Source organism: Ictalurus furcatus, chromosome 8 (assembly GCF_023375685.1).
Source record: "Ictalurus furcatus strain D&B chromosome 8, Billie_1.0, whole genome shotgun sequence".
Lineage (NCBI taxonomy): Eukaryota > Metazoa > Chordata > Actinopteri > Siluriformes > Ictaluridae > Ictalurus > Ictalurus furcatus.
In genome coordinates this window covers 1,812,473-1,837,373 of record NC_071262.1, presented here as the reverse complement: position 1 = coordinate 1,837,373, position 24,901 = coordinate 1,812,473, and the positions used below count along the sequence as shown (strand labels likewise).

Here is a 24,901-nt window from a genome sequence, read left to right as displayed (position 1 = left end):
TGACGAGCTGGGCACGAAAGCAGCTCAGACTTGTTTATGTCTCCTAGATCTTCTGTTTTTATGGATTCTTTCCTTGAGAGGATCTGATTTGTAATAAAAATGTAAGAATTGAAATCAAATGTTTCCGGTAATTCTTCTGCATTGTGATTTGAATTTATTTCTAAAAGGGATCTTCTAAATACAGGGGTGCTGGAAAGTTTGTGAACCCTTTAGAATGCTCTAATATATATCTTATATATCTACACAAATATGACCTAAAACATCATCAGAAGTTCTAACAGTAGATAAAGAGAACCCCATTAAACAAATGAGACAAAAATATTATTCCTGGTCATTTATTTATTGAGGAAAGTGATCCAATATTACACATCTGAGAGCGGTAGAAGTATGTGAAAGTCTAGGATTAGCAGTAAATTTGAAGGTGAAATTAGAGTCAGGTGATGGAATGACTATCAGGTGCGAGTGATTGGGCGCCGTGTTTTATTTAACGAACGGGGATCTAGCTATCAAAGTCTGATCTTCACAACACGTTTATGGAAGTGTATCACGGCACGAACAAAGGAGAGTTCTGAGGACCTCAGAGAAAGAGTTGTTGATGCTCATCAGACTGGAAAAGGTTATACACCATCTCTAAAGAGTTTGGACTGCACCAATCCACAGTCAGACACATTGTGTAGAAATGGAGGAAGTTCAAGACCGTTGTTACCCTCCTCAGGAGTGGAGACCAACAAAGATCTCTCCAAGAGCAAGACGTGTAAAAGATTATGTGGACAAGCCAGAAATCTATTGGAAAAATATTTTCTATATGGATGAGGCCAAAACAGAACTTTTTGGTTTAAACGAGAAGGAAAACACTGCATTCCAGCAGAAGAACCTTCTCCCATCTGTGAAACATGGTGGTGGTAGTACTGCTGCACAATGGGGTCACACCGGATGCTGAAAGCAAAGGTTCACATACTTCTACGACTCACAGATATGTCATATTGGATCATTTTCCTCAATAAACAAATGACGAAGTATAATATGTTTTATATCATTTGTTTAATTGGGTTCTCTTTATCTACTTTTAGGACTCGTTAAACCCTGATGTTGTTTTAGGCCATATTTATGCAGAAATGTAGAACATTCAACATTCAAGCACCGCTGGATATGAGTAATATGTACTTCTAAAACTGCAATGCACACACACACACACACACACACACACACACACACACAATGTCTAAAGATCTGTCTACAGGACATTTAAGAAAAAACCCAAGTTGTATGAATAAGATATTACTGGACGTACCGTATTCCAGACAGCAGGTAAGACAATCGAACGTTAACACATTACACAACAGTCTCGCTATAATGAATAATCTTAGTCTCTATGTGTGAATTTAGTCCTAGCTCATATCTAGACAGAGCCACATCTCTCTTTCAGTACACAGTCCTGTATTATGACGACGCAGTCCGTGCCTCTTTAGTATTCAACACAATTCTACACTAGTAAAACTACTCGATTTTTTTTCACCCCCTTTCTCTGCTGATGTTAAGAGACGATGCTCGCAAACAAAGCCTTTGGTTTTGTGTGCATACGCATACTCGCGACTTATGGAAAGTGAAAATGTAAATCGGCGTCTGTTTATGTTTTTCACCATGTTGTTGTTGGTGTTGTTGTAAGCTGTTTTGCTCGAGACTGATTTACATAAGAGATTAAGTTTTTAAGGGTTTGGTCCAGGTAAAGTTTTTAGAAACTCAGAAGCTGGCAGGGAACAAACTCAGAGCTACTGCGACGGCGGAGTTGAAATTATTCGATTACAGGTACGTCTCGATGTTTCATGATGGTCTTTCATATTTGTATAGCTTTTCTGGTTATGGCAGGACGTCTCCATATTCTTTGACCAGTTTTATATGTGTGTTAAAGCTTCCTGAAAGGCCCATGCATATCTGTATGTTGATATACTGTAATTTTAGAAAAAATCTGAAATAATTGTTTCTAACGGTATTCTTTTCCCCCACAGAAGACGGTATTTCAACGTAGTTTAAATAGACTACTTAAAGCTAATCATCGTGTTTTAAACAATATTCCATTAACTGAAACTGCTGTAGTATTTTGTGGTATTTAATGTTATTCTTTATGAAAATGTAAAGTTATGCGCGGATACGGAAAATCGATCACTTAAAATGTTCTTCTTGCTCCCTAGCTACTAGTCCATTATGAAGGCATATCTCTTTCTCCTATGCTTCATAGGTGAGTGTGTATTAATAAATGTTTTCCCCTCACAAATTATTTATCAAGAATGTATATTAAAAAATAATGTGAAATAATACTCCTTATCACCTTTTTTTTTTAAACTAAACTGTAGGCTTTTCTACTTTGCTACTAGTAATTTCATAACTAACAGTAAAATAATGCATCGTTTATAGATTCATTTTGACTTGTGGATCTTATAATATGTTGATATGATGGTACGATGTGATTAGGAAATCTGAAATATTACTACTACTAAGATTTTTTTAAAAACAGGGTTGACTGCTTCATAAAGAACAGACATGTCAGGTTAAAAACCTGCTCAGACGAGGTCCACATGAATCCATTCAGTTCAGTTGAATAGATCTAGCACAATCCATCCAGAGAGCACAGCTGTCTTGGACTCCTGGCCACAGACTGTGGTGGCATTGTAGGAATTTGAATTTGCCTTCTTCGAGTAATTGGGCGAATGCTTTTCTGGGAATTTCTGGGATTTTCTTTGACATGTATGTCATTTCAGTATAAGGAGATCTCAACACAGCCACCGATGTTGTCTTTGCTTAAAAATGTAATAACTGTGTGAATCATGAAATGAATTCTTTTCTGCAGGTGTTGTCCCAGCCACCCTATCGCTTCTGCGACCTGTTGGTCACAAGTACTATCTGATCCAGAATAAGGTGACATGGCCAGTTGCGCAGAGCTACTGCAGGGAAACATACGTTGACTTAGCTACTGTTGAAAGTGAGCTTGACTGGTTAAGACTAAAGGCAGAAGTGACAAGGGAAGGTCTGACAGATGTTGCCTGGGTCGGCTTGTACTATGATTACAATTGGCGCTGGTCCTTGGAGGATGTCCCACTGACAAATACTTTTCAACAATGGTACTCTGGACAGCCTGGTAGTAGTATTGGGCCTCGATGTTGTACATCGGGCCCATACGGATTCTGGTGGAATTACGTTTGCACAGACCTGTATCCCTTTATATGCTACAGTGGTAAGTTAATAGTTTGTTTGATTTTTTTTGGCTTGGTTTCTGTTTGCTGGCTGGTTTAGCAGACTTAAAAAAAAAATATTTTAAAAAAACCACTGCTCATACCACTCCATCAATCCTGAAAATGAAGGCTTGTTTGTTGAAAAAGGATGAAAATGTATTTTAAACATTTATTTTTTTATGGGTGCCAATATTTCTCCCCACAAATGTTGTTGAAAGAAAGTACTATTCTCATAAGAGATGTTATGAAATGCTGGAGTCACTGTACTGTTCCTTGTTGTTGTCATGGTCCCATCAAGGAAATATGTTCTGTATCTTTAGTATGTATATTTTATTGAGAAACATTGAAAAATAATATAACGTACAGTACATAACTGGACCTTAAGGACATAGCGTGGACTTTCCTGGGTAAAATTTACATAAAGGTACAAAACATGCATCCTTGGTGGTATCACTTCATACAACAAGTGGAAGCCTTATTTCTGAGAGGATATTTCTACGATGCTAATCATACACTAATCCTTGTTGCTTCACAGCTAGTAACAGTGCTAGTGACAAATTTGTTGGTGTCACTTCTCGACTGACCTGGAATGGAGCTCTGGCCTACTGCCGAAAGTTTCATACAGATTTGGCTTATATAAGTTCTACAACCGACAACGATGCAATGCAGAGCATAGCATACCGTCAGGGTTTCTCTTGGATTGGCCCGTACACTGGCTTATGGATGTGGTCAGACGGGACAAACATATCGAGCCCCCAGTGGCTTTCTGGACAGCCTGATTATAGTTATAAAAATACAGACTGTGCTGTGCTCGGTAACGGCATGTTCAGTGACACAGACTGCAGTGTGCTCAACTATTTCATCTGTCACATCAGTGAGTGGTTTGTTTCCTGTGTTCTTAAAAATCACAATCAGTCTAATTCCTTTCTTTCTTGTAATCACTTATCACTCTTTCTCGGTGTGTTTGTCTCTGTGTACATGTGCTCCACAGCGGATCCAGTGAGGGAGAGGCAGATAATGAAGCTGCGCGTGAAGTCTGACGGGAGCATCTTTGATTCTGATGTGCAGTCGAGCATTTTAGAGCTGGTGAGTCACACAAAGTCTGCACAATCTGAGATTTGTAAAGTTGAACACCTGGATTTAGATTCTTCTTGTTCTTTCGGCTGCTCCCGTTAGGGGCGGCCACTCTCAGATTAAGAGTCTCGTACTCTACCGACTGAGAGTCGTAGAGAGTCGTAGACCCACTTGCATGGGACTGTTTTCCTTCCAAACCCACTAAACCCACTTTTTATGACCAAACCTACTAAAATCGATATGGTAAATGGACTGCGCTTTATATAGCGCTTTTTAAAAAAAATTAATCTTAGCGATTCTACAAAGCGCTTTACACGGGTTCTCATTCACCCATTCACACTCACACACACACCAACGGTAGCAGAGCTGCCATGCAAGGTGCTAACTTGCCATCTTGGAGCATCTTGGGGTTCAGTGTCTTGCCCAAGGACACTTCGGTATGTGGACTCATGTGGTCCAGGACTCGAACCACCAACCCTACGATTATTGGACAACCCGCTCTACCGCCTGATCCACAGCTGCTGATATCATGCTCTTGTACTGTTCCTGCATGATTTTATGCATTTCACTGCTTGCTTAACGATTGGCTGCTTGGATAATTGGCTGAATGAACAGTTGTACAGCTGTTCCTAATAAAGTGGTCAGTGATATGTACAGTTTTGAATCCCCATCGCAAATCAGGTTTATTGTCAAAATGTACAGACGTTCAGATGTTTGCAATGAACAAATCATCAGGATGAGGGCATGCACGGTATACTGGGTCAAAAGACCATTAATAGAGATAACAAAACAAGCTTAAAAATCCTGTCCCTGTTCTGTAGATCAAGCAGAAGCTGGAGGAAAATGGCATGCTGGAGAACACCACAGTGACCTGGAGGAAGCAGTCGGATGGACAAATCTTTCACAAGGAAAAAAACGCTCCCTAGATGCTACTAATGTACCAACGTGCTGATAAAGTAAATGTGGAGTGTCTGAGGCAATGGAAAAGGAACAAGCACAGAATTTCTTTCATTACTAAAATGTCTGTTGGTAATAATGTGGGTTATAGTTTATCTCCTGTTGATTATGTCTATATTATATTACAGTAGCTTCTTCACATTTACCTACGCACATGCAATTGCATATTTTATTTTAAAAAACCTCCTGATATATTCTGTTCTTTTAAACGTATTCGTGTCAAAACATTTGCCAAATATGCTTGTTTGCTTGCTAGAAACGAGGGAATAATTACTGACAGGACAGCACCATGTTATTCTTTCAATGACAGCGATGACAAAATAATTAAGCAATCAATAATACCTGTATGACCTTATCTTTATAGCAAAGAAGTTATGGTAGCTTGGTAGTTGCTATTTATGTAATAATCCATTTCTTTAAAGCTGTACAATCTATACCGGCTCAATTACTTTGGGATTTTGATGTTATTTTTGGGAGCATTTAAAGAAATAAAAGCTTTATTGATTCGATCTGCTGTGTTCAGAGCTCACATGCTTGGATTTGGAGATTGTTCGGACACTGGTGGTGTGATTGACAGGATGGAGAGCGCAACTATTTTTTTGTGATTTTGCTTCCTAGGTCTCCCAGCCACTGTGGCACCTTCAGGATTCAAACTTTAATGCAATCTCCAAACAAATCTGATCCTATCCTTCAGTAGATCTGACCTGTTTAATAAAAGAGAGAGAGAGAAAAATTGAGAGATTTGAGCGGCTTGGAGAAATGTTTTCCCGCCTCATGCTTATATATATAGTGTACTTAGTGTATATAGGATCATATATCGTATATCATACTTGTATAGGATCCTATAAAGTGGTTACTGAAAGCGAGTGAGTGAGAGAAAAGTTTATAAATTGCAGCTCAGGTTATTGATTTGTAAGATCTACAAAGATTCCTAGCGTTTTGAAAATGTCTACGAATGATTCACTCAACACTTCAACAACATTTCTCTCATATAATATAATATAATATAATATTAAGACTTCAACAACATTTCTCTCATCATATCGGGTAATGACTAGGTGCCACTTCGGCATGGGCGTAACCACGCATTCTTTGGTGGGGGGATTTGTGTCCCCACCAGTGTTGAGGCAATACCAATCTGTCCCCCTCCAATATACAGTACAAACTATTTTCTATATGTCCCCCTTTAATGAACCCTGCCAACGGATCTGTCTTTTCTTCATCTATTCTATTTATTCATGTCAATTCCTTTTTAATATATTTCCATTTGTTAAGGAAAATAGGTGTGTGCCCCCCCTCCAATTGAACACTTGGTTGCGCCCAAACTCACCACAAGTTCGTTGATATATTTGAGCAGCTCAGTCTATAAGAAATAGAGACAGGAGCCAAGTGTAGAAAAGTGCAGCAGAACATGCGAGCTTTTATTCAGACAGTCAGTATCTAGCTACCTAAATAGTAGGTGACCTTAGATTAGTATAGAAGGCATCATACCATGGCTTGGTTTGTTCTTAAGAACGTCAATGGACTGTTGATATTTGCACACCCACGAAGTAGGCTAGGCTAACGTCAGCTCCAGTTTTTGACCATTAACGTTACATTCACTTGCACATCCTGCCGCCGAGGTCGTTGTGAACCCTCACGCTGTGACAGACTGTTATAAATGCGAGTGAAAGTGAGGAAAGTTGCACAACATTTCGTTCCTTTACACTACATTTGGCCTAAGGACAACTAAGTGATTTTACAGATATAAGGCTCAGCATAATGCTGAGGTGTGCGAGCTTGGCAACGAGAGATATGGAACTAACGTCTGAGTTGTGGCCATATCGTAGTTCTCCATTCAGAACAAGTGATGGCGGTTTGTCTTTAGATTTAAGAAAAGAAAACTCCAATACCCTTTACACAGCTGACACTTCAGAGTTACCACTATCTATTGTTGTACACTTATTACACAGCAAGCTAAACAGCATGATGACATTAACATCATAAATGACACCAGGTACACAAACAGAATATTCAGTCGATCAAATTAAAATGATCATCTGAGTCATTCATTGCTCTTCTGGGAAAATAATGGTACCTGGTCACGATGCAGGCAGGACAGCATTGCTTGGAAGCATCCGTGGGGAAATTGTATTTACAACATGTATAGTGTTGAATTTAGTTTCATGGGTAGCCGTCCTTTCTGAGTCTGTTTAAAAGTCGTGATTGCGTGTTTAAATGTTAGCGTGTGTGGTTTGTCTGTACACATCTTATCTCGCCTCTGCTTGGTGTGGTGGATTTCATGGTAGGTTATGGAGTAGAGAATACATCTGCCCACAGGATGTCCACAGCACCTACAATTTCCCCATGCTGTGGGAGCTTCTATCACTCAGAAATCACCTGAATTCAAACGGTAACTGTAATCCTAAAACTATGTTCTAAATATGCGAATTTTCTGTATCAAACTTTGTAACAGTATCAAACAACGCATTGATGCGATATTCGAGATTACGATAAGCAGTAAATATTTAGCTACATTTTTTCCACACTTGGTCCCCCATGAGGTATATTTTATATATATTACACACGAGTTTCACATGAAATGTGACCTGTTCCAATTAAATTAAACAAAACAAATCAATTCTCAAAAAACACTGCCATCTAGTGGACATAATGCAGTTTGACATGTGATTACAGGTTAAACCAGAAAAAGAAAAAACAATTTAAAGAAAAATTATTTCTCCCGGTTGAAGAAGGTTTTCCACGCCGAGGGGGAAGAATGCATCTTATAATAATGATTAATATGAATTAGGACAAATAAGTTTAACTCATCGTTTTTGATGTCTCACATGACATCTTTCATTTAAGCGATGCACGATTCATTTATAATGTTCACGTGTAGACCGTTCCGTTTCAACCTTCATCTCCTGCAAGGCGAAGTGCATTCGCAGTGAAAACACTGAAACTCAACCCTTTATTTGAGTTTAAAAAAAACTGTAATTAGCAATCTGAAATGAAGAAGACGGCAAAGCTTTGTCGAAAACGATTCGACCGGTCCACATGAACAAAGATACGAATATTAAAAAGCTTGAAATGTTTTACATGATGGACTGGTTCAAGATCCCTCTCCCTGTGTCTTTTAAAACATTACAGGGAGAGGTGATGATATTAAAAACAGAGCTTTGTCCACTTGTTGGTGCGTCCAGATTACGGTCTTCCCTCAAGTAACTACACACTAATTTCAACTCATCTCTATTTAGTTCCAAAATTTGTAACAATCACTTAATAATATACTTTGAAACGAAATAAATAACAATAATGAGACGGTTCGAGGACAATTTTTTGATCTGTTACACAATGTGATGTTTAAAACGACTCAGAATTCCCGCAGCGGATCTCCAGCATGTCTTTAAACCGCTGGCGCACGGTGTAGTCATGTGGCCTGGTGGTGAGGTACTCCAGCACGACCCGAGCTCCGGCTTCCACAACTCTGTTTAATATGAGGACACTAGCGAAAAGAAAAACAGCGTTCTGAAACGTACATGTATTTCTTCATAAATCATAGAACACTGCCAGCGCATATTGTCTGCAGAAAGCTGTAGTAAATGTCCTGTGATGCACACCTGAGTGCCGAACATGACCTAAAATGTACTATAATGTATATTAGCATTAACGATTAGCTCTAACTAGGTCGGTTCCAGTAACTGACCTGCGCTTAGAGAGCAGATTCTCTCTCTGAAGGGCCAGAAGGTCTGGGAGATACTGCTCAGGGTCGTGATCCATCACCACTAGGTCCAAAAGGTCCTCACCGAGGTGAGATGCTAACCTGGAGATGGCTTCAGCTGAGGAGCAGGGTAGCACCTGGAACTGAGGTAGATGGATAAATGTTCATTGTAATGGAATTGATCTAAATAGTAATGTTTTGTGTGATGTTTTGTACTTGGATGAGCTAGAAAATAATATCCATCCATCCATCCATCCATCATTTTCCGTATCTTTTCTCCTACACAGTGTCGCAGGGAGCCTGGAGGCTATCTCAGGGGACTCGGGGCACGAGGCAGGGGACACCCTGGACGGTTCGCAGGTACAGTCACGCACACAATCAGATTACTTTTCAAACAGAGATGGCGATAGAGAGGCAAAAGGTTCAGTACTGCAGCTTTAAGGACAAATACGCAGCTGCAGTCTGAATTTCAAGTCATTCAAAACAATCCATCGTAAGACATTCATTAACAAACGAGCTGACGTGGGTGCCGAAAATAAGCCCTTAAGCATATGGTGACATGGAGTCACCTGTAAGGGAATGACAAGGGGATGTCAAAGAGGACGCATTAAAAATAGCAGTTCAGTTAAGACAAATGTCGCCTTAATAACACGTTTTTTGGGTTCCACTCACCTGTGAGTTTTTGAAACCTGCAACAAGTAGGATCTCCTCGCCTTTCTCGGCAGTAAGCGGGTCCACCTCCACCGTGAGCAGTTTGCCGGAGGTGGGAAGCAGGCGCAGTATTCGGACGGAGGTGTAGCCACAGTGCATGCCCAACTCCAGCACCCTGAGTGGAGCCTCGCGTCGTACCACCTCGTCCAGGAACACACCTGACCAGGAGACACAAAAGGTCATCGTAAGAGTACTGTTTAAAATGTAGTGTTTAAAGATCAAGTTAGTAATGGTGCTCCTTTGAAATTGTTCTCACACACACACACACACACACACATGCGGGGCGACTGCATCTCAAACCTTTTTCTGGCCCGATGCTGAAAGAAGCGTGCGTTTTGATGTAAAGGTCGAACGAGGCCAGCACGCTTTCAGCCTGGCCGTGAGTACACTCACAGAAGATGTAGGCATGTGTGCGTCTGACACATACTTTCCCACGCAGGACCTTCAGCACTCTCTCACACACACGATGATAAAGAGCCCGCAGTGGTGAGCGACAAAGTGTGATGACCACAGGGAGCAGAGGTAGGGACAGCAGGAACAGTGACACCATGATTTTGGACCTGTTAGGAAATTGAGAAATAGTTATTAGAAACTAAATTTCAGCACATCATTAAAGAGTGATTATGGAAATGTGGCAGAAAGACTTCTCTGGACATCTCGTGCCATGCAGTTAGTATGTCAAAATATTACTACATGTTACTACATACTACATAGATAAGATAAGATAAGACAAGATAATACTTTATTAATCCCCAGATGGAGAAATTAGGGATATAATATACTACTACATATTACATACATATAGTATGTAGTAGGATGTAGTATGCAGTAGTATGTAGCAGTATGTAGCTGTATGTAGCATGTAGTAGTATGCAGTAGTATGAAGTATGTAATATAATACTACATATTACATATTACTACATACTTCTGCATACTACTACATGCTACATACCACGCACTAGAACGTTAGCACGTTCGCCTCACACCTCCAGGGTCGAGGGTTCGATTCCCGCCGTGGCCCTGTGTGTGCGGAGTTCGCATGTTCTCCCCGTGCTGCGGGGGTTTCCTCCGGGTGCTCCGGTTTCCTCCCCCAGTCCAAAGACATGCACGGTAGGCTGATTGGCGTGTCTAAAGTGTCCGTAGTGTATGAATGGGTGTGTGAGTGTGTATGTGATTGTGCCCTGCGATGGACTGGCACCCTGTCCAGGGTGTACCCCGCCTTGTACCCCATGCTCCCTGGGATAGGCTCCAGGTCCCCCCCTCCCCCCTCCCCCCCCTCGACCCTGAAGAAGGAGTAAGCGGTAGAAGATGGATGGATGGATGGACATACTACTGCATACTACTACATATTACTACATACTACTGCATACTACATACTACTACTAGTAATGCAGTAGTCCGCACAACACAACCAAAATAATAATAATAACTAGACCGGTACATTTCCTGAAGAAAATGTGAGTGGTGCTTGACGTGGCGAAACCGGGATGGGGCGCCAATACTTTTGAGAGCCGGCCAGATAGTGTACCAGTACTTCTGAGAGCCGAACAGATCGGGTGCCAATACATTTTAGAGCCGAATGTGTACGGAGGCAAAACTTTTAGAGCGTTCTCTTTAGAGGGCCAATACTTTCCAAACTCAATGCAAGTCTATGGGAAATTTTCCGACTTTGAGCTTCCGTACCGGGAATTCCGACATTCCGATCGCTTCTAAAAGTCGTAGCACACCTCTCCTCAATAACCGATCGATTTGACACCTCACCCGCCGGTCTCCGACAAACGGTGCGGGACGAGTTACACGCCGAAAAAAGTGGAATAATAATAATAATAATAATAATAATAATAATAATAATAATAATAAGTATGCAGGAGAACAATAGTGGTGCTTTCAAGCTTTTAATAGTGAGTGCTTTCAAGCACCACTAATAAGAAAAGGAGAAGGATTTTGCAACAAATTACAAAAACCAGTTCTTTAAGAAACAAATACTTTAAAAAAATGTAATGCTACATACTACTTTCTCATATTACTTTATTCTTGAGACACTAAAGCAAAACTTACCAGGCAAAACAGAACGGAGCAGAAAATGTGTCTGTGTGTATGTCTCAGCGACTATATACAGTAAAAGTGTGTGTGTGTGTGTGTGTGTGTGTGAAATGGTTTGGTAGAGACAAAAGCCTGAGTTGTCAGGCCCATCTGTTTGGCTTAAATGCTGGGGAAAACACTAAAAGCACATGGGCGCTTCTTAACAAACCGAGGAAGTGCTAAAGTGCAGGTAAACGGTTCCCATGGCAACCTTAAAGGTACAGTGTAGCACAAAAAACAACAACAGGCAGGTATTATTGGCAACGAGAAGGAAACAAAGACATGCAAAGAGAAGTGTCGACATTCACCACTAGAGGGCAGTCAAATACACTTACTGTACTTCTTCAAAGCAGTGCAGATAACTGAGGGGAAATGAGTGAATTTTAGCTTTGACTTCTGACCTGTAACCCCTGCTGAAAAAAACCAGAAACCAACACAGAAATCTTAATGGTTTTCACTACAAATACCATTACAAACCATCAGCTAACCATTAAAACCATTACCATTATTCGTCCTTAATGGTAGACATAACATACCACTAATAGAAGGCAACAAATTACCAGTAGAGACCCACAAGCACCATTACAGTTTCCTTAAATCCAATACAATTCCCATTATAACCATTATACTGGGGTTGCAAAGGGGTGGAGGGGCAAGAGATAATAATAGTAATAATAATAATAATAATTTTTTTTGCCCCCCCCCCCCCCTCCACATACAGGAATAATACTGTGTGGTTATTTTATTATCCATAATTTCAAAGTCTGTATTCATAAGAAGTGAGCTGGAGATTTTTTTATACACTATGACTGACCCAACTCTTTAAAAAATATAAATGTTATAGCAGCACTCCCTCTGCAAAACCGCTTTCCGAACTCATCCAGTGGGTGTGTGGAGCAGGGCGGGGCTTCGACCACTAGCGCGCCTGTGATTGGCTGTCTGACGCGCTCCTCTGTGTCAGATTGAGCCAGTAGTGCGGCAGGTGGGCGGGGCTTGCTGAGAAAGCTCATCTGCAAGTGCAGTGCAGGTCTGCGGCACGAGCGCAGGAACGGTAGGGGGGCGTCACCTCACGAGGGGGAAAGAAAAAAAAACAAACAAAACTTTTATTCCATGTAGCAGTGGCCAGCTGTGACACAGCGGTTCCGTTTCTTATCCACGCCTGAGTTGAACGCTCACTTGCACACTAAATGGCCAGCCCTGGTTCGGATGCTAGACGACAGCTCCATCCGCAACATCCGCACAGCGAAGCCGCCCCCGAACCGGCCGTGCGCGAGGCCCGGAAATGGATAAAGGTGAGTGCTGTTCACATTGCGACGTCAGCGAAGGCTGCGGTGTTGCAGGTAATCGCAGTCATGCTGTTTTCATTTAACCTGTGTGCGTGTGTGCGTATGCGTGTGTGCGTGTGCGTATGCGTGTGCGCGTGCGTATGCGTGTGCGCGTTGTGCGCGTTGTGCGCGTGTGCGCGTTGTGCGCGTGTGCGCGTTGTGCGCGTGTGCGCGTTGTGCGCGTGTGCGCGTTGTGCGCGTGTGCGCGTTGTGCGCATAGGGTTTGTTTACAGACTAGGCGCTGAGTTAATGCTGGGTATATAATTACACCCAAATGACACTTAAGGGAGTTATAGCGAGATTTACTAGTCATCTGTTGAAAAATAGACACCAGAGCATCGTAAATTGTGCCTGGAATGAAAGATGGAGTCACTTGAGGCTTTCGTGTTGAATTTTCTTTCTCAGAAAAAATGGTACTGAAGTGGTGTTTAAGGTAAAATGAAGTACCTCCAGCTTCCAAAACAGAGACTGAGCTGATCAAGCTGGTAGATCATCGTTTCTAGCTGATAAGTTATTCTCCAGCTTTCTTGTCACATGAATAATGTGGAGAGTGAATGATCAAGATTTTCTAATCGCCTTGCTGTTGTGTTACTTGTGTTGCTAAAAAGTATGTGCACACCTGACCAGCACACCTATACTGTATGTGGTTCTTCCACAAACTGTCGGCTCAAAACTGTAAGCACACGACGACTAGAATGAATGTAGGGTTAACATTTCCCCGTCACTGGAACTAAGAGGCCCAAACCTGTTCCAGCACAACAGGGCTTCTGTGCACAAAGCGAGCTCCATGAAGACACGGTTTGCCAAGGTTGGTGTCGAAGAACTCGAGTGGCCTGCACAGAACCCTGACCTCAACATCTTTAGGATAAACCGGGACGCTGACTGCACCCCAGACCTCCTCTCCTGACCTCACTAATGCACTAATGCTGCCACGTCCCAAATTTAGTGTAAAGCCTTCCCAGACGAGTGGAAGTTACTATAAGAGCAAAAAAGGGACCGGGACTAAATCTGGAGTGGCATGTTCAAAAATCACATGGATGTGATGGTCAGGTTTCCACTTACAGTACTTTATTGTAACTTAGTGTAACTTTCATTTTTTTACCAGTAGATACCAGCTGGCTAAGATGGTGTACCAGCGTGACCCGCTCAGCATGTGCAAGTGTCTTACACCAATAACCTCTGGACTGTGAGGTACTTTGTCACATGGCTATTTTTGCAGAAGACAGGCCTAGTTAGCCATAAGAAGTTTAATTACCCTGCAAGTTGAGAGATCCGGTATTTGAGGTGACCTCATTATTCTGAATAGTGGTCGAAAGGCTAGGGAACTCAACAAACGTCCCGAAGGCCCAACCTCGTCTGCCTAGTGCTGACTATAATGACTATAATTTCACTCTCTTGATATTACTCATACCATGTCATCTTTTAACTCTGCTCATTCATTCTCAATCGGTTATGCATCCGCGTTTGTGTTCTAGCAATGACGCACGTTTCCACGTGCCCACTGTTTACCGAGGCCTCATTTTGACACCAGGTTTAAAGTTTTTGCGTTGGTGGCTTATCGTTACAAAGCCAGTGCCTTCTGTGTTCATTGTGTCTGGCTGTGGTGGTTTTGGATGGTTTTTACACCGTTGGGAGGAGTACGCCTCTTTTTTTTTGGTCTACTGTCTCTGCGATCGTGCAGACGCGTGTAAACAGAAACTCTAGCCTGTGATCACGACTTGCTTCCGCAGAAGTTCCACGTTTACGAGGGGAATTGTAGCTTTCCCCATCGGCAGATTAAACAGACCTTCTCTTACTTAAAACCTTCAGAAACGTTCACAGGATCTGTTTTCGATGCCAGCGCATGTCACATGGCCCTGGGCAGAACTATTACGCAATTAAGAAATCCTTTCAGGAGCAAAACGAAGCTTGTATTTGGAATACAGGCACATAAAAGAACTTCTTCTACTGTGTTTTAAGTATGGAAGAATGTTTTATTTATTAAACAAACAACACACTACCTTTTTTTTTTTTTTAATCCAGTTGTAGTAACATTTAATGTTGCGGAACGTCCGTGAAACAAGTTCCTTTCTGTAATCATGCTGTAACTGCTAAAAATATTTGTTCCCTTACCTTACCTCCCCTATTTCTCTCTTTCTCTCTCTCTCTCTCTCTCTCTCTCTCTCTCTCTCTCTCTCTCTCTCTCGAGAAAAAAAGCAGCCTGTTGTGTTACAGATAAACAGCAAAGCGCTCCTTCCTGATCATGTTCTTGTGTCTGAAAGTTACAGCTTTACCTCCGACTGTTACAAAGCACTGACACTGGAGACTCCTTCCAAGAAAACTCCGTCCATAACAACAATTACACACTTTTAAATCTGTTCATGTGGAGAATTTGGCACAATAGTCCACGTACGAATGAGGAATGGACACGGTGGATTAGTTGGTCAGCATGTTTGCCTCGCATCTCCGGGGTTGGGGGCTCGTATCCCACCTCCACCCTGTGCGTGCCGAGTATGCTTGATCTCAGCCTGCTTTGGGGGTTTCTTCCGGGTACTCCGGTTTCCTCCCCCAGTCCAAAGACTCTAATTAAAGCTCGGAAGTTCAAGTTGATGGAGCGTTCTCTGTGGCTTTTACTGGTTGTAGCTTGGGAATTCCAAGTTGCTACCTCGCCTCAAACAGCGTAAGACTGAAAGTACCAATTGCAGGATCAAGTCGCTGCTCATCTCTATATCGTTGTTTAACGCAGAATTGTTTCCTGTAGGTCGTGAAAAGACTGAGCAACGTTTCCACGTGCAGAATACATCTGACTTCACGTAATGCAAGTGTATCCCAGTGGGACTGGAGCTTGTAAGGCAATGCGGTAGCCAGATTTTGTTTAGGATTTACATCTGCTTGTTTGCTCCCATTGCACCACGGCTCAGTGCACGGTGCTTGGGGAGTGTTTTGATTATTAGGAATACTTTTAATTGGCAAGTGATGTTCGTGCGAGCTCACTACTTCATGTAAGCTTGAGTGGATCTCTCTGCACGTAGCAACGGCAATCAGAACCACAGTTTAAACCTGTTTAAGATTTTAAAAAAAAATCATTTGCAGTCATTTCACTGACAAACAATCTACAAAAAAACAAAACATGGAGGTCTGACCATGTTCTTTTGACATTTGAAATAAAGAGCTCTTGCATGGCATAACTGAAGATTTGCCTAATCAGGCTCCGGCCAGAGATTAACAACTGATTAGCTCAGTGATTGGAGGTTGTGAGGTGGTGATGGTGTGGGATTGGGAGTTTGTAAGTGCGTGAGAAGGTGGTGAGAGTTTCAGTGGTGGGTATAGAGGCCTCCCCGCAGCTTGTTCTGGAAATCAAGACCGGAACGATCTCCTCTTGTCTCTACACCACATTACCTGCACTAATTTTCCTTTAGGGATAAATCAGTAGCTCGGGTGCCTCAGGCAAGCAGGTTTCAGAGCTGTTAGGTTATATGGCTGACATGGTATCTTGTTTTACCAGGCAGATGAATTAGCATGCATACTGAAGAAACTGAGCACAATAAAATCCAACACAAAACCACCGTCTAACTCTCCTGCTAGCACAACATGCAGTCATTTTTGCAGATAAACATCCACCATCCATCCATCCATCCATATTTCATACCGCTTATCCTACACAGGTTCATGGGGAAGCCTGGAACCTATCCCAGAGGACTTGGGGCACTAGGTGGGGGATACCCTGGACAGGGTGCCAACCCATCACAGGGCACAATCACACACTGCAGACAATTTGGAAATACCAGTCAGGTTGTACTGGGCGAGGAAACCCTCGAAGCTCGGGGAGAACATACAAACTCCGAGACGGGATTTGACCCCAACCCCAGCCATGAAGGCAAATGTGCTAACCACTAAGCTACTGTGTGCCGCCCCCTTCAGATAAACATATCTAGAGAAAAGTAAAGTAGCTAACCAGGCTTGAATAATAATCACAAGCCAATCATTATTTTGTCGAAGGCACAAACAAGATGTGCTTCATTATACTCAATCGCTTCCCTTCGTCTGTATTAATGCACTTAAAGAGCAACTACTTAACCGTACATGATGATAGCTGCTATTTTTTTTTTTACAGCTTAAACACTGGAATTTTTATTTGCCCAGAGGGATAGCTAATGAATTTCTGCTCTCGGAGTAAAACAATACTGCACATCTGTATATATTTGTGTTTGCCTAAAGTTAAGTCTGTTAGATCTAAATGAAAAGTACAGGATTGAATGGGAGTTTTTTCTAATAATTGAAACATGTAAAAGACTGAATCATGCATTTCCTTGTATATATATATATATATATATATATATATATATATATATATATATATATATATATACACACAAAATTTAATAGTCCATCCAGGAATGTGCCATAAATCATAAATCAAGTACGACCCTGTATTTCGAATTTGGACAGCTCTTGCGGTTTCAATGGAAACTCTTACAGCTCTTTTGGATTACCTCTCGTGTACGCAACCTCGTGGACGTGTCTGTCTAAATACCTGTCTTAGAACCGAGGACATATTGATGATTTTTAAATTTTTTTTTTTTGTCAAAATAAGAGTTTAGAATAACCCAGTAGGTATTTATGTCTGACAACGCAATGATAGCCTACGTTATAATACACCTGCGGGTGAACTGGTCTCACTTTAATAGATTGTTTGACCCCTGCCAGTGTTAAAAAAGCATTTGACGCCGACACGGTACGCTGCACCAAAGACTCTCTAGGTCTAGGATCTGCCAAATTAAAACATGCCCAGATGATGTCTTCTACCTGGGGTTTCATTCCTCGCTATCCTGCGGTGTGTTTTATGGGAGACTGTCTATGAGCAGATCAGGGCTCAGAAACCGTGGATTCCAGCCCCGGCGTAACGGTTAATACTGTCAGATTTACAGAACGTTATCTGTATTGAGGCCTGGAATTGTACTGGAATTGTCCCGTTACACTGTCAGAAACAGCTCGTAATTATTTATCAGAGGTTGTCATTATCATAAAAAAACAAAAAACAAAACCAGGGTCAATGTTACACGTTGTCAGTAGAGTTAGCAATTTCCCTGTTTGAAAATGCACAGTCATGCTAGCTGGCTGAATTCCCATGTCTACTCCGAGATAGCTAGTCTGGGTTCGAGTGCAGCTCAGCAGCAACAGTCTTGTTTATCTGTCTAAGGCATTCCTTAATGTAATAGGGTTTTCTGTCGAGGAAAAAAAAAAAGATGTTGCGAAAACGTTTGAGTCATAGGAGGTGTGTTTATAAATACGGTAATGGGTTACGAATGAAACAGGGATTTAATAAAATTTTGAGTAGGGAAACTGTACACACGGAACGTATACTGTATATGATGCTGCTTGTGCAAAGGATTCATTAGTAGTGCGAGTGATAGCCATTAGCTTTGATGCTATCCACCTTCTTTGGTCTGTTGGTGGATTTAGCTCAGTACTCTCGCTCAGCCTTACGTTACAGACTCCACCGTCCCTTGCTAATTCTGTAAGTGGGTCACGATGAGCAGAAGTAGGACGTTTTCCATCTCTGAAAGTGTGTTTGGGGTCAGCGATGGGCTCTTGGGAGCTGGACTCTTTTTGCTAATCAGTGGATACTGGTGTCTACATGCCTGCCCCACACACACACACACACACACACACACACACACCATACACACACTCCACACTTACATATCAACAGGCTCACTTGCATATTTTCCCACTGTTTCTCATGCTCTTAACTACCTAATCCACCCTTTTTTACCCCCTCGTAGCTCAGTATTTGACTGGAAAATGAGAAGAGTCTGACACACAGCTAAGAGAGAGGCCCTAAATTCAAACCAGAGCAGTATGTGCTGTATCTTCTAGAGCAGGGATCACGTCACCAGTAGGCGTGAGGTTGACTACACAGAGGTTATCCTCTCAGGATGTTTGTTTGTTTGTTTGGGCTCCTCCTACCATCTAAAAGCATTCCAGTAGGTGTATCGACAGCGCTAAATGATCCCCGGATGTGAATGAGTGCGTCACTTTGTGCGCATGGTACTCTGAAATGGACTGGTGTCCCATCCAGGGTGCATTCCTGCCTCCCAGCCAAGATCAGTTCCAGATCCAGTGCAACCCTGAGCAGGATAAAGCGCTCACTGATGACCGAGGACTGAAAACCCCCCCCCCCAAAAAAAACCGAATGAATGTTGGGGTCAGGACAGGGGCAAATTGTAAGGAGAGAGAGAGAGAATAAAGCAGATGAAAAGTAAACAGAAAGCAGAACAAGAGGGAAAAAAAGAAAGATGGACCTGGTAAAGTGTTTTCTGCCCCCAGTACACCTGCCCCTGCCCCTAGGTTTTCTCCAGACCCGTGGGAAACACCGTGTACTATGGTAGTCTGAGCTCCAGTTAAAGGAGTGTTCTATTGACTCACACTAGTTTGTTATATTGGCTTGTTACTGGCACTGACGTTAAGACATAATCAGCCGGTCGGGTGTTTGAGCCTGGTCAAGCTAAACACCATTATAACGAATATGGTTGTATCCATGTCCTTTACGTTTTCTAAAAAGCTCTTCGTGAAGCGTACTCTGTAAAATATCTTAAAACTCATGACTGTGTGTACGTGATTAGCCGTGTTTGGTTGGAGGAATGTTCTCATGGTTTTATGTTCAGTTCGGTAAAACCAGGTCTTGGCTGTCGTCAGATTACCGATCCTGACTTTTCCGTCCCCCACCCATCAATTCCTGCACACACACACACACACACACACACAAATACACGTACAGATTTGAGATTCAGGATTGTTCTATGCTGAGCCCTTATCAGGAACAATGGTGTTCAGCACCATGAATGGAGCTATTCAGAAAGAGGCACAGATACTTTCTCTCTCACTCACACACACACACACACACACACACACACACACACACACAAGCACCCAGTAGGCCTATACTGTTTCTACCCAGATGGTATTTACCAAGACAGACGGACAGATGGGCAGACAGACACAGAAAAACTTGCACACACACACACACACACGCACAGATCGTTAACACACTAATTATAAAACACTAACACTCGGTCTCGCTATCTGAACTCAATTCAGGTGTCTGTACACTTTCTCTACCTTCTCTTTCTTTCTTTATTTCTTTCTCTCTTACACAAACACACACACACACACACACACTACTGTATAAATGAAAAGCTCAGCTGTTTGGCAGGTACGTGGTAATTTCTCGTACAGCGTCCTATTCCCTCAGCCGTCTCTCTTATAATATGTGTGTGCAAAGTCTGTCAGACGTCCAGACGATGCTCTGGCCACTTCTCCTTTGCCTTCTTCATCACAGAGTGACACATCTCCATCACCACTCACGAAATGAGGAGGAGTCCAGTCGAGTCGTCTTCGCCACGTCGCTTTCCTACGGCAGGTTCCGATACGTTCATGCCACAGATATTTTATTCAGCTTTTCAAGCACAATGCAGTCATGGAGTTGACCATGAACTCTTTATATCAGTGCATTCTGGCTGGAACTGGGTCATGAGCAGGCAATGAGCCCAGGCACACCAGCAAGAAAAAAACGTGAAAAAAAAAAAAGAGAAGATCAGGTTTTTGAGACGGCCAAAGCAAAGTTCTGACCTCAGTCCCATTTAGATGCTTAATACGGTGGGTAAAAACTCCTCCTTCGTGGATTCATAAACTCAAAGGTGGTTCTACGATCTTCTGAATAACTGGGGGTGTTTACTTATGTCCACATGGCATCCCTTTCCTGAAGACTCTCCCGTGTTGGAAATCTTACTGAAGGTTATAAAGCCCTGTAACCGCTGACTTTTCCAGCAATGTTAATTCATGGCTCCTCGATGAAAGCTTCACCGTATCGATGTCTATACATTTTTATTCGCTAATTAACGACACGAGTAAAAAATTATACGGCTTGTATATGCGCTATATGGAGCGTCCGGCAACTTCTCGTTATATCGGAATATAAAATGAATGCACTCCTTCTGATTTGAGAACTCACCCCGCTGTGATGTGTGTATAAGTGACGTAAAGATGCAATTCAGCCTTCTGATTCAGCTTAAGTGCTGTATTATATTATTTCTGCAAAATGTTTCCATAATGATGTTGTTTTTTTTTTGTTTGTTTGTTTTTTAGGATCAGGGTAAAGAAATTTATTAAAAGTCCGCAACTATTATTAGAACCATGTTCCATGTTCTGCTATAAAAGTGTTCAACCCAGATTGATGGCCTTGATCCGCTTGTAGAGATGAACCTTGGATAAACCCCAGAGATGCGTTCTAAGTTTGGATCTTTGCATGTGTCCCACTGTTTGTTCTTCATATTTGGTTCTGGACATCTGTCTTTTGTTGATGACTCTTGTGACAGTCCAGACTCCAACAAACAAAATCATTTCCCATGGATCTTCAATGGAACGGGATGGGCGCCAGATGCAGGAGGAAGAAAATCCGATGCGCCTCTAGTGATCTCTTTAAAGTCTTCTTTCATCTGATGATCTTGTATTCTGCCACATATATTATGTCCATTAGCATGCAAATGAAAAGGTCTCTTTCCTTGGCTCTTTCTCTCTTTCTCACTGCTGCCGTGTCTGTTTTGCGTCAGTGGCTTTGTCTAGCCTTACACTTTGGTTTGTTTCAGGCTGTGTGTGTGTGTGTGTGTGTGTGTGTGAACAACCCCGAGGTTTTTGGGACGGTGCCTGTGGAAGCAAGGCAATTCCACTTCCAGTCTCAGTGTTCCATGAAAAGTTGAGCTCTATGAAAAGGACTGTGCAGTCCGGCAGTTCGTGTGCACTCAGCCTGTAATTGGATTGGATTAACAGGAAATAGAATACAAGATTAAGCCTAGTTTGTACGCTTTGCCTTTGGTGTCTGTTGCCACACAGTGCCGAAGTCCGAATAACGACCGACTGAGGCTTCTTAAAGTACTGGAGACGTTCTTTGTCAGGCAAACTTTCAAAATTGAAGTTGTTTTGATGTTTGTTAGGCTAGGTTGTGCTGTACCTCTTCAGGAAATCTGAGGTACACCTGTCTCACTAAGGTAGCCTTTCCTCTTTTTCCTCTGTGCGATCTTGGCAATAGCATTGCTGGGCCATGGGGGTTGGAACTTGGCAATAGCACCTCTGTAGGGCTGTTTTGAGTTTGATCAGCTGCCCGTGTGCTGCTCCGGAGATGTGAAGCAGTCCCTGCTAACGCCAGACTTAGCTGCATCACCGTCGCCTTTGCCAACCACCCATAGAACCTAGCAGCTGCGTTCAATCGGGCATCGTGGTGTTCCCAGGATCTACTCCTATTATGGCTCGCTCTTTGTGAGCTCTCTCCGGGCAGCTCTGAGTGTGGCTTCCTGTTGACCACTCAGATCGCTTGTCGCTTGTCTTCTTTGCAACCGTCATGTTGCAGGAGGCTTCTCATTGCCAGGGAGCCTCTTCTGCGGGCAGACGCCATTGTGGCTGGGACGATTGATGGTTGGGCATGCATAACTCTCGACACACGGATCCCACGGGGCCTTGCCGCAATCCTCTGCTTTCCTCCGACTTCGCTTTCTCTTCTCTCTGTTGTTTACCACCGTCTGGTGATCCGTCTCGGGCGTTGTTCTCCTCGCGACCGGTCCCACTTCTCACACCATTGGTGAGAAAGAAGCTTGACCAGAAAGCATCGTAAGAAGAGTGCACTTGCTCTTTCATTGGTATACACACACACACACACATACAACACAGCACAGACTTGGTGGTTTGACACAGACCTGGCTAAAATAGAGAAAACTGGTGTGGGTAACAAAACCTACCAGCCTCCTGCTGGATGGTAGGTGTAAACAAACAAAACAATAATGTGCTGGTGAACACCTTCTAGTATGGACAACCCATAAATATATATATATTTTTTTTATATCAACAAACAACTTATTAAAGCAAAGACATTTTGGATAGCCCATCATAATGGACAGTTGTGGGGGCTTATGGGTAGGCAAATGTTAGAGCCTACTATGTCAAGGCGTCAGCAACGCTCCGATATTTGCTATAAAATTAAGACTAATCGTCCTGTTTTTCTTTTCTTCTGGACCGCAGTTTTCCATTAGACGCCCATGAAGTTGTTCACATCACAATGCAAAGCAAAACAATGGAATTTACGAAGCACTGGAGGCATGTTATTTGTTTCCCCCAACCCCTGTTGTGAGAAATCTCTTTGGACATGCTAGCCGATCAAAGCTCGGGAGACGTAATCAAAACATGGGTGGGGAAAACCACTAAAAGTTACAGAGTTCCTTGCTGGCGTTCCTCTTTAGGTTTCCTCAGTGGATAAATGGTCTGCGTTCAGGAAGGTGTAACGATGATTAGGCAGTTAGTGAAAACATCTCAAAGAGCTACGTCAAAGATCTCCATTAAAATCATGCACATTTCATTGACCCAGAAACCAAGCTGGGCACTGTAGCTGATGGATGTAATCGGTTACAGGATGGATTATGTAACCTGTGCGTCTGACTGGAGAGGTCTGTTCAGAGACCTTATGAAACCCCGAGCAGGTCTTTCACATGCGAGAGTCACTGTATCTTTACGAGATGCCTTTTTCAAAGTAAGCCTGTATTGTTTCCTCAGTAGAACGGGACTCCGTGGTCTCATAATGCTCCTGAATGAGAGCTCGCAGTGTGGGGTATGAAATATGAGTGTGGATCAGTGGAGGGAATTATTTTCAGTCACTCCACACACTCCCACATAGTCCAGAGTTCACGACCTTGCTTCGAAACCAGTTTAACGCTTTCGATCAGGGCTACAGGGGGTTTCAGCGTGATGTGGGGTGCTGGAGAAGGAGACAAGGGGGATGTCATATTTGCATATTAATGATACTTTTGCTCATATTTATACGCACCAGGAGTGTGTGTGTGTGTGTGTGTGTGTGTGAATGTGCAACAGACCCCCTTTGATTTGACACTGCATTGCTACTTACACAATTTATTCAAACCTCATGAATTAGATGCTGATCCTCTTCATTAATCTTTACCATTGTATCATTCTCACTCTCTCTCTCACTCTCTCTCTCTCTCTCTCTCTCTTTTATTCTTTTCTCTTTTCCTCCATATGAAAGTGAGCTTTCATTCTTTTCTTCTAGGTCATGCTTCTCCCTTTCCTGCTCTCAAAGCCCTATTCTTGACACAAGGGGTGCAATCATAACAGCTCGCAGGCTTCGTGTGTGTGTGTGTGTGTGTGTGTGTGTGTGCAAGCACTGTTTGTGCTGTGTTCATAATAACCTGGAAGTGGAGTATTAATGGAAATGAGCTAACCATCCCCAAATAAACAGGCAAACATTGGGTGCCTTGTTTCTAGAGGTCACATTGTCGTAAAATGGCAAAGTGTTTGTCTCAGAGAAGGACAGGTGGACAGAAGGACACTGGAAACCAAAGCCATTCTCCTCGAGCACTCAGACTACTTTTAGGTGTTATGACTCCAAATGGATGTTTTGGCTCCCAGGCTTTACTTTGGACTTTTGATTAATATGTTGTTGGGGATAGAGATAATCTTATCCACTTAATGGCGTCAGTGCCTTCAGTTTGTACAGCCTTTTTTTTCCCCTCCTCTCTGTACACTATACTCACTCTCAGATCTCCTCTTAATTCCCCAAATTGCCTTGCTTGAACCCCAGATTAAACTCGTGCGAGATAACAATTGATTCATCTCATGATCTTACGCTGCCACGATATCCAGAGGCGTTTACTCCGATCAGATTATATTACCAGACCTACCGTCTTCTACGCATGTACAGTTTGCAGACCCCTTGCAAAATCTTAATACTGTTAAGAAATTAAGACGGATTATTACCATCGCTACCGTTCCGAGTTGACGGT

General features: G+C 42.5%; 2 protein-coding genes and 1 long non-coding RNA gene across 9 annotated transcripts in view; 2 read left to right on the top strand and 1 right to left on the bottom strand.

Annotated features, from left to right (window-relative positions):
- The first annotated feature begins 4,051 nt into the window (after positions 1–4,051).
- Positions 4,052–5,379, top strand: LOC128611043 (uncharacterized). Its single transcript, XR_008386490.1, has 3 exons — positions 4,052–4,101; positions 4,219–4,313; positions 5,123–5,379. It is a non-coding gene; the product is annotated as an uncharacterized LOC128611043 (long non-coding RNA).
- A 3,097-nt stretch (positions 5,380–8,476) lies between these two features.
- LOC128611041 (transmembrane O-methyltransferase homolog) lies at positions 8,477–12,616 on the bottom strand. The gene is made up of 6 exons (XM_053630263.1): positions 12,574–12,616; positions 12,090–12,164; positions 9,973–10,232; positions 9,634–9,830; positions 8,947–9,104; positions 8,477–8,745 (listed from the first exon to the last, which is right to left on the bottom strand). The coding sequence occupies exons 3-6, from the start codon at positions 10,220–10,222 to the stop codon at positions 8,604–8,606; spliced, it is 747 nt and encodes a 248-aa protein (XP_053486238.1). The 5' UTR covers positions 10,223–10,232; positions 12,090–12,164; positions 12,574–12,616; the 3' UTR covers positions 8,477–8,603.
- The window catches only part of limch1b (LIM and calponin homology domains 1b), a 74,662-nt gene continuing 62,377 nt past the window's right edge, over positions 12,617–24,901 (top strand). For 2 of the 7 annotated variants that reach the window (XM_053630259.1, XM_053630256.1), the window contains exon 1: positions 12,620–13,046. In XM_053630259.1, the coding sequence (XP_053486234.1) occupies positions 12,942–13,046 (105 nt within the window). In that variant the 5' untranslated portion in view covers positions 12,620–12,941. Of the gene's footprint in view, positions 13,047–24,901 lie in introns of all 7 variants that reach the window. The other 5 variants (XM_053630260.1, XM_053630261.1, XM_053630258.1 and 2 more) reach the window with 4 other exon arrangements.

Coding starts and splice junctions, on each gene's coding strand:
- LOC128611041 (XM_053630263.1), bottom strand. CDS start 10,222: ATGGTGTCACTGTTCCTGCTGTCCCTACCTCTGCTCCCTGTGGTCATC. Junction 9,831..9,972: donor CAGCATCGGGCCAGAAAAAG/GTTTGAGATGCA, acceptor TCTCCTGGTCAG/GTGTGTTCCTGGACGAGGTG. Junction 9,105..9,633: donor CAGGTTTCAAAAACTCACAG/GTGAGTGGAACC, acceptor CATCTACCTCAG/TTCCAGGTGCTACCCTGCTC.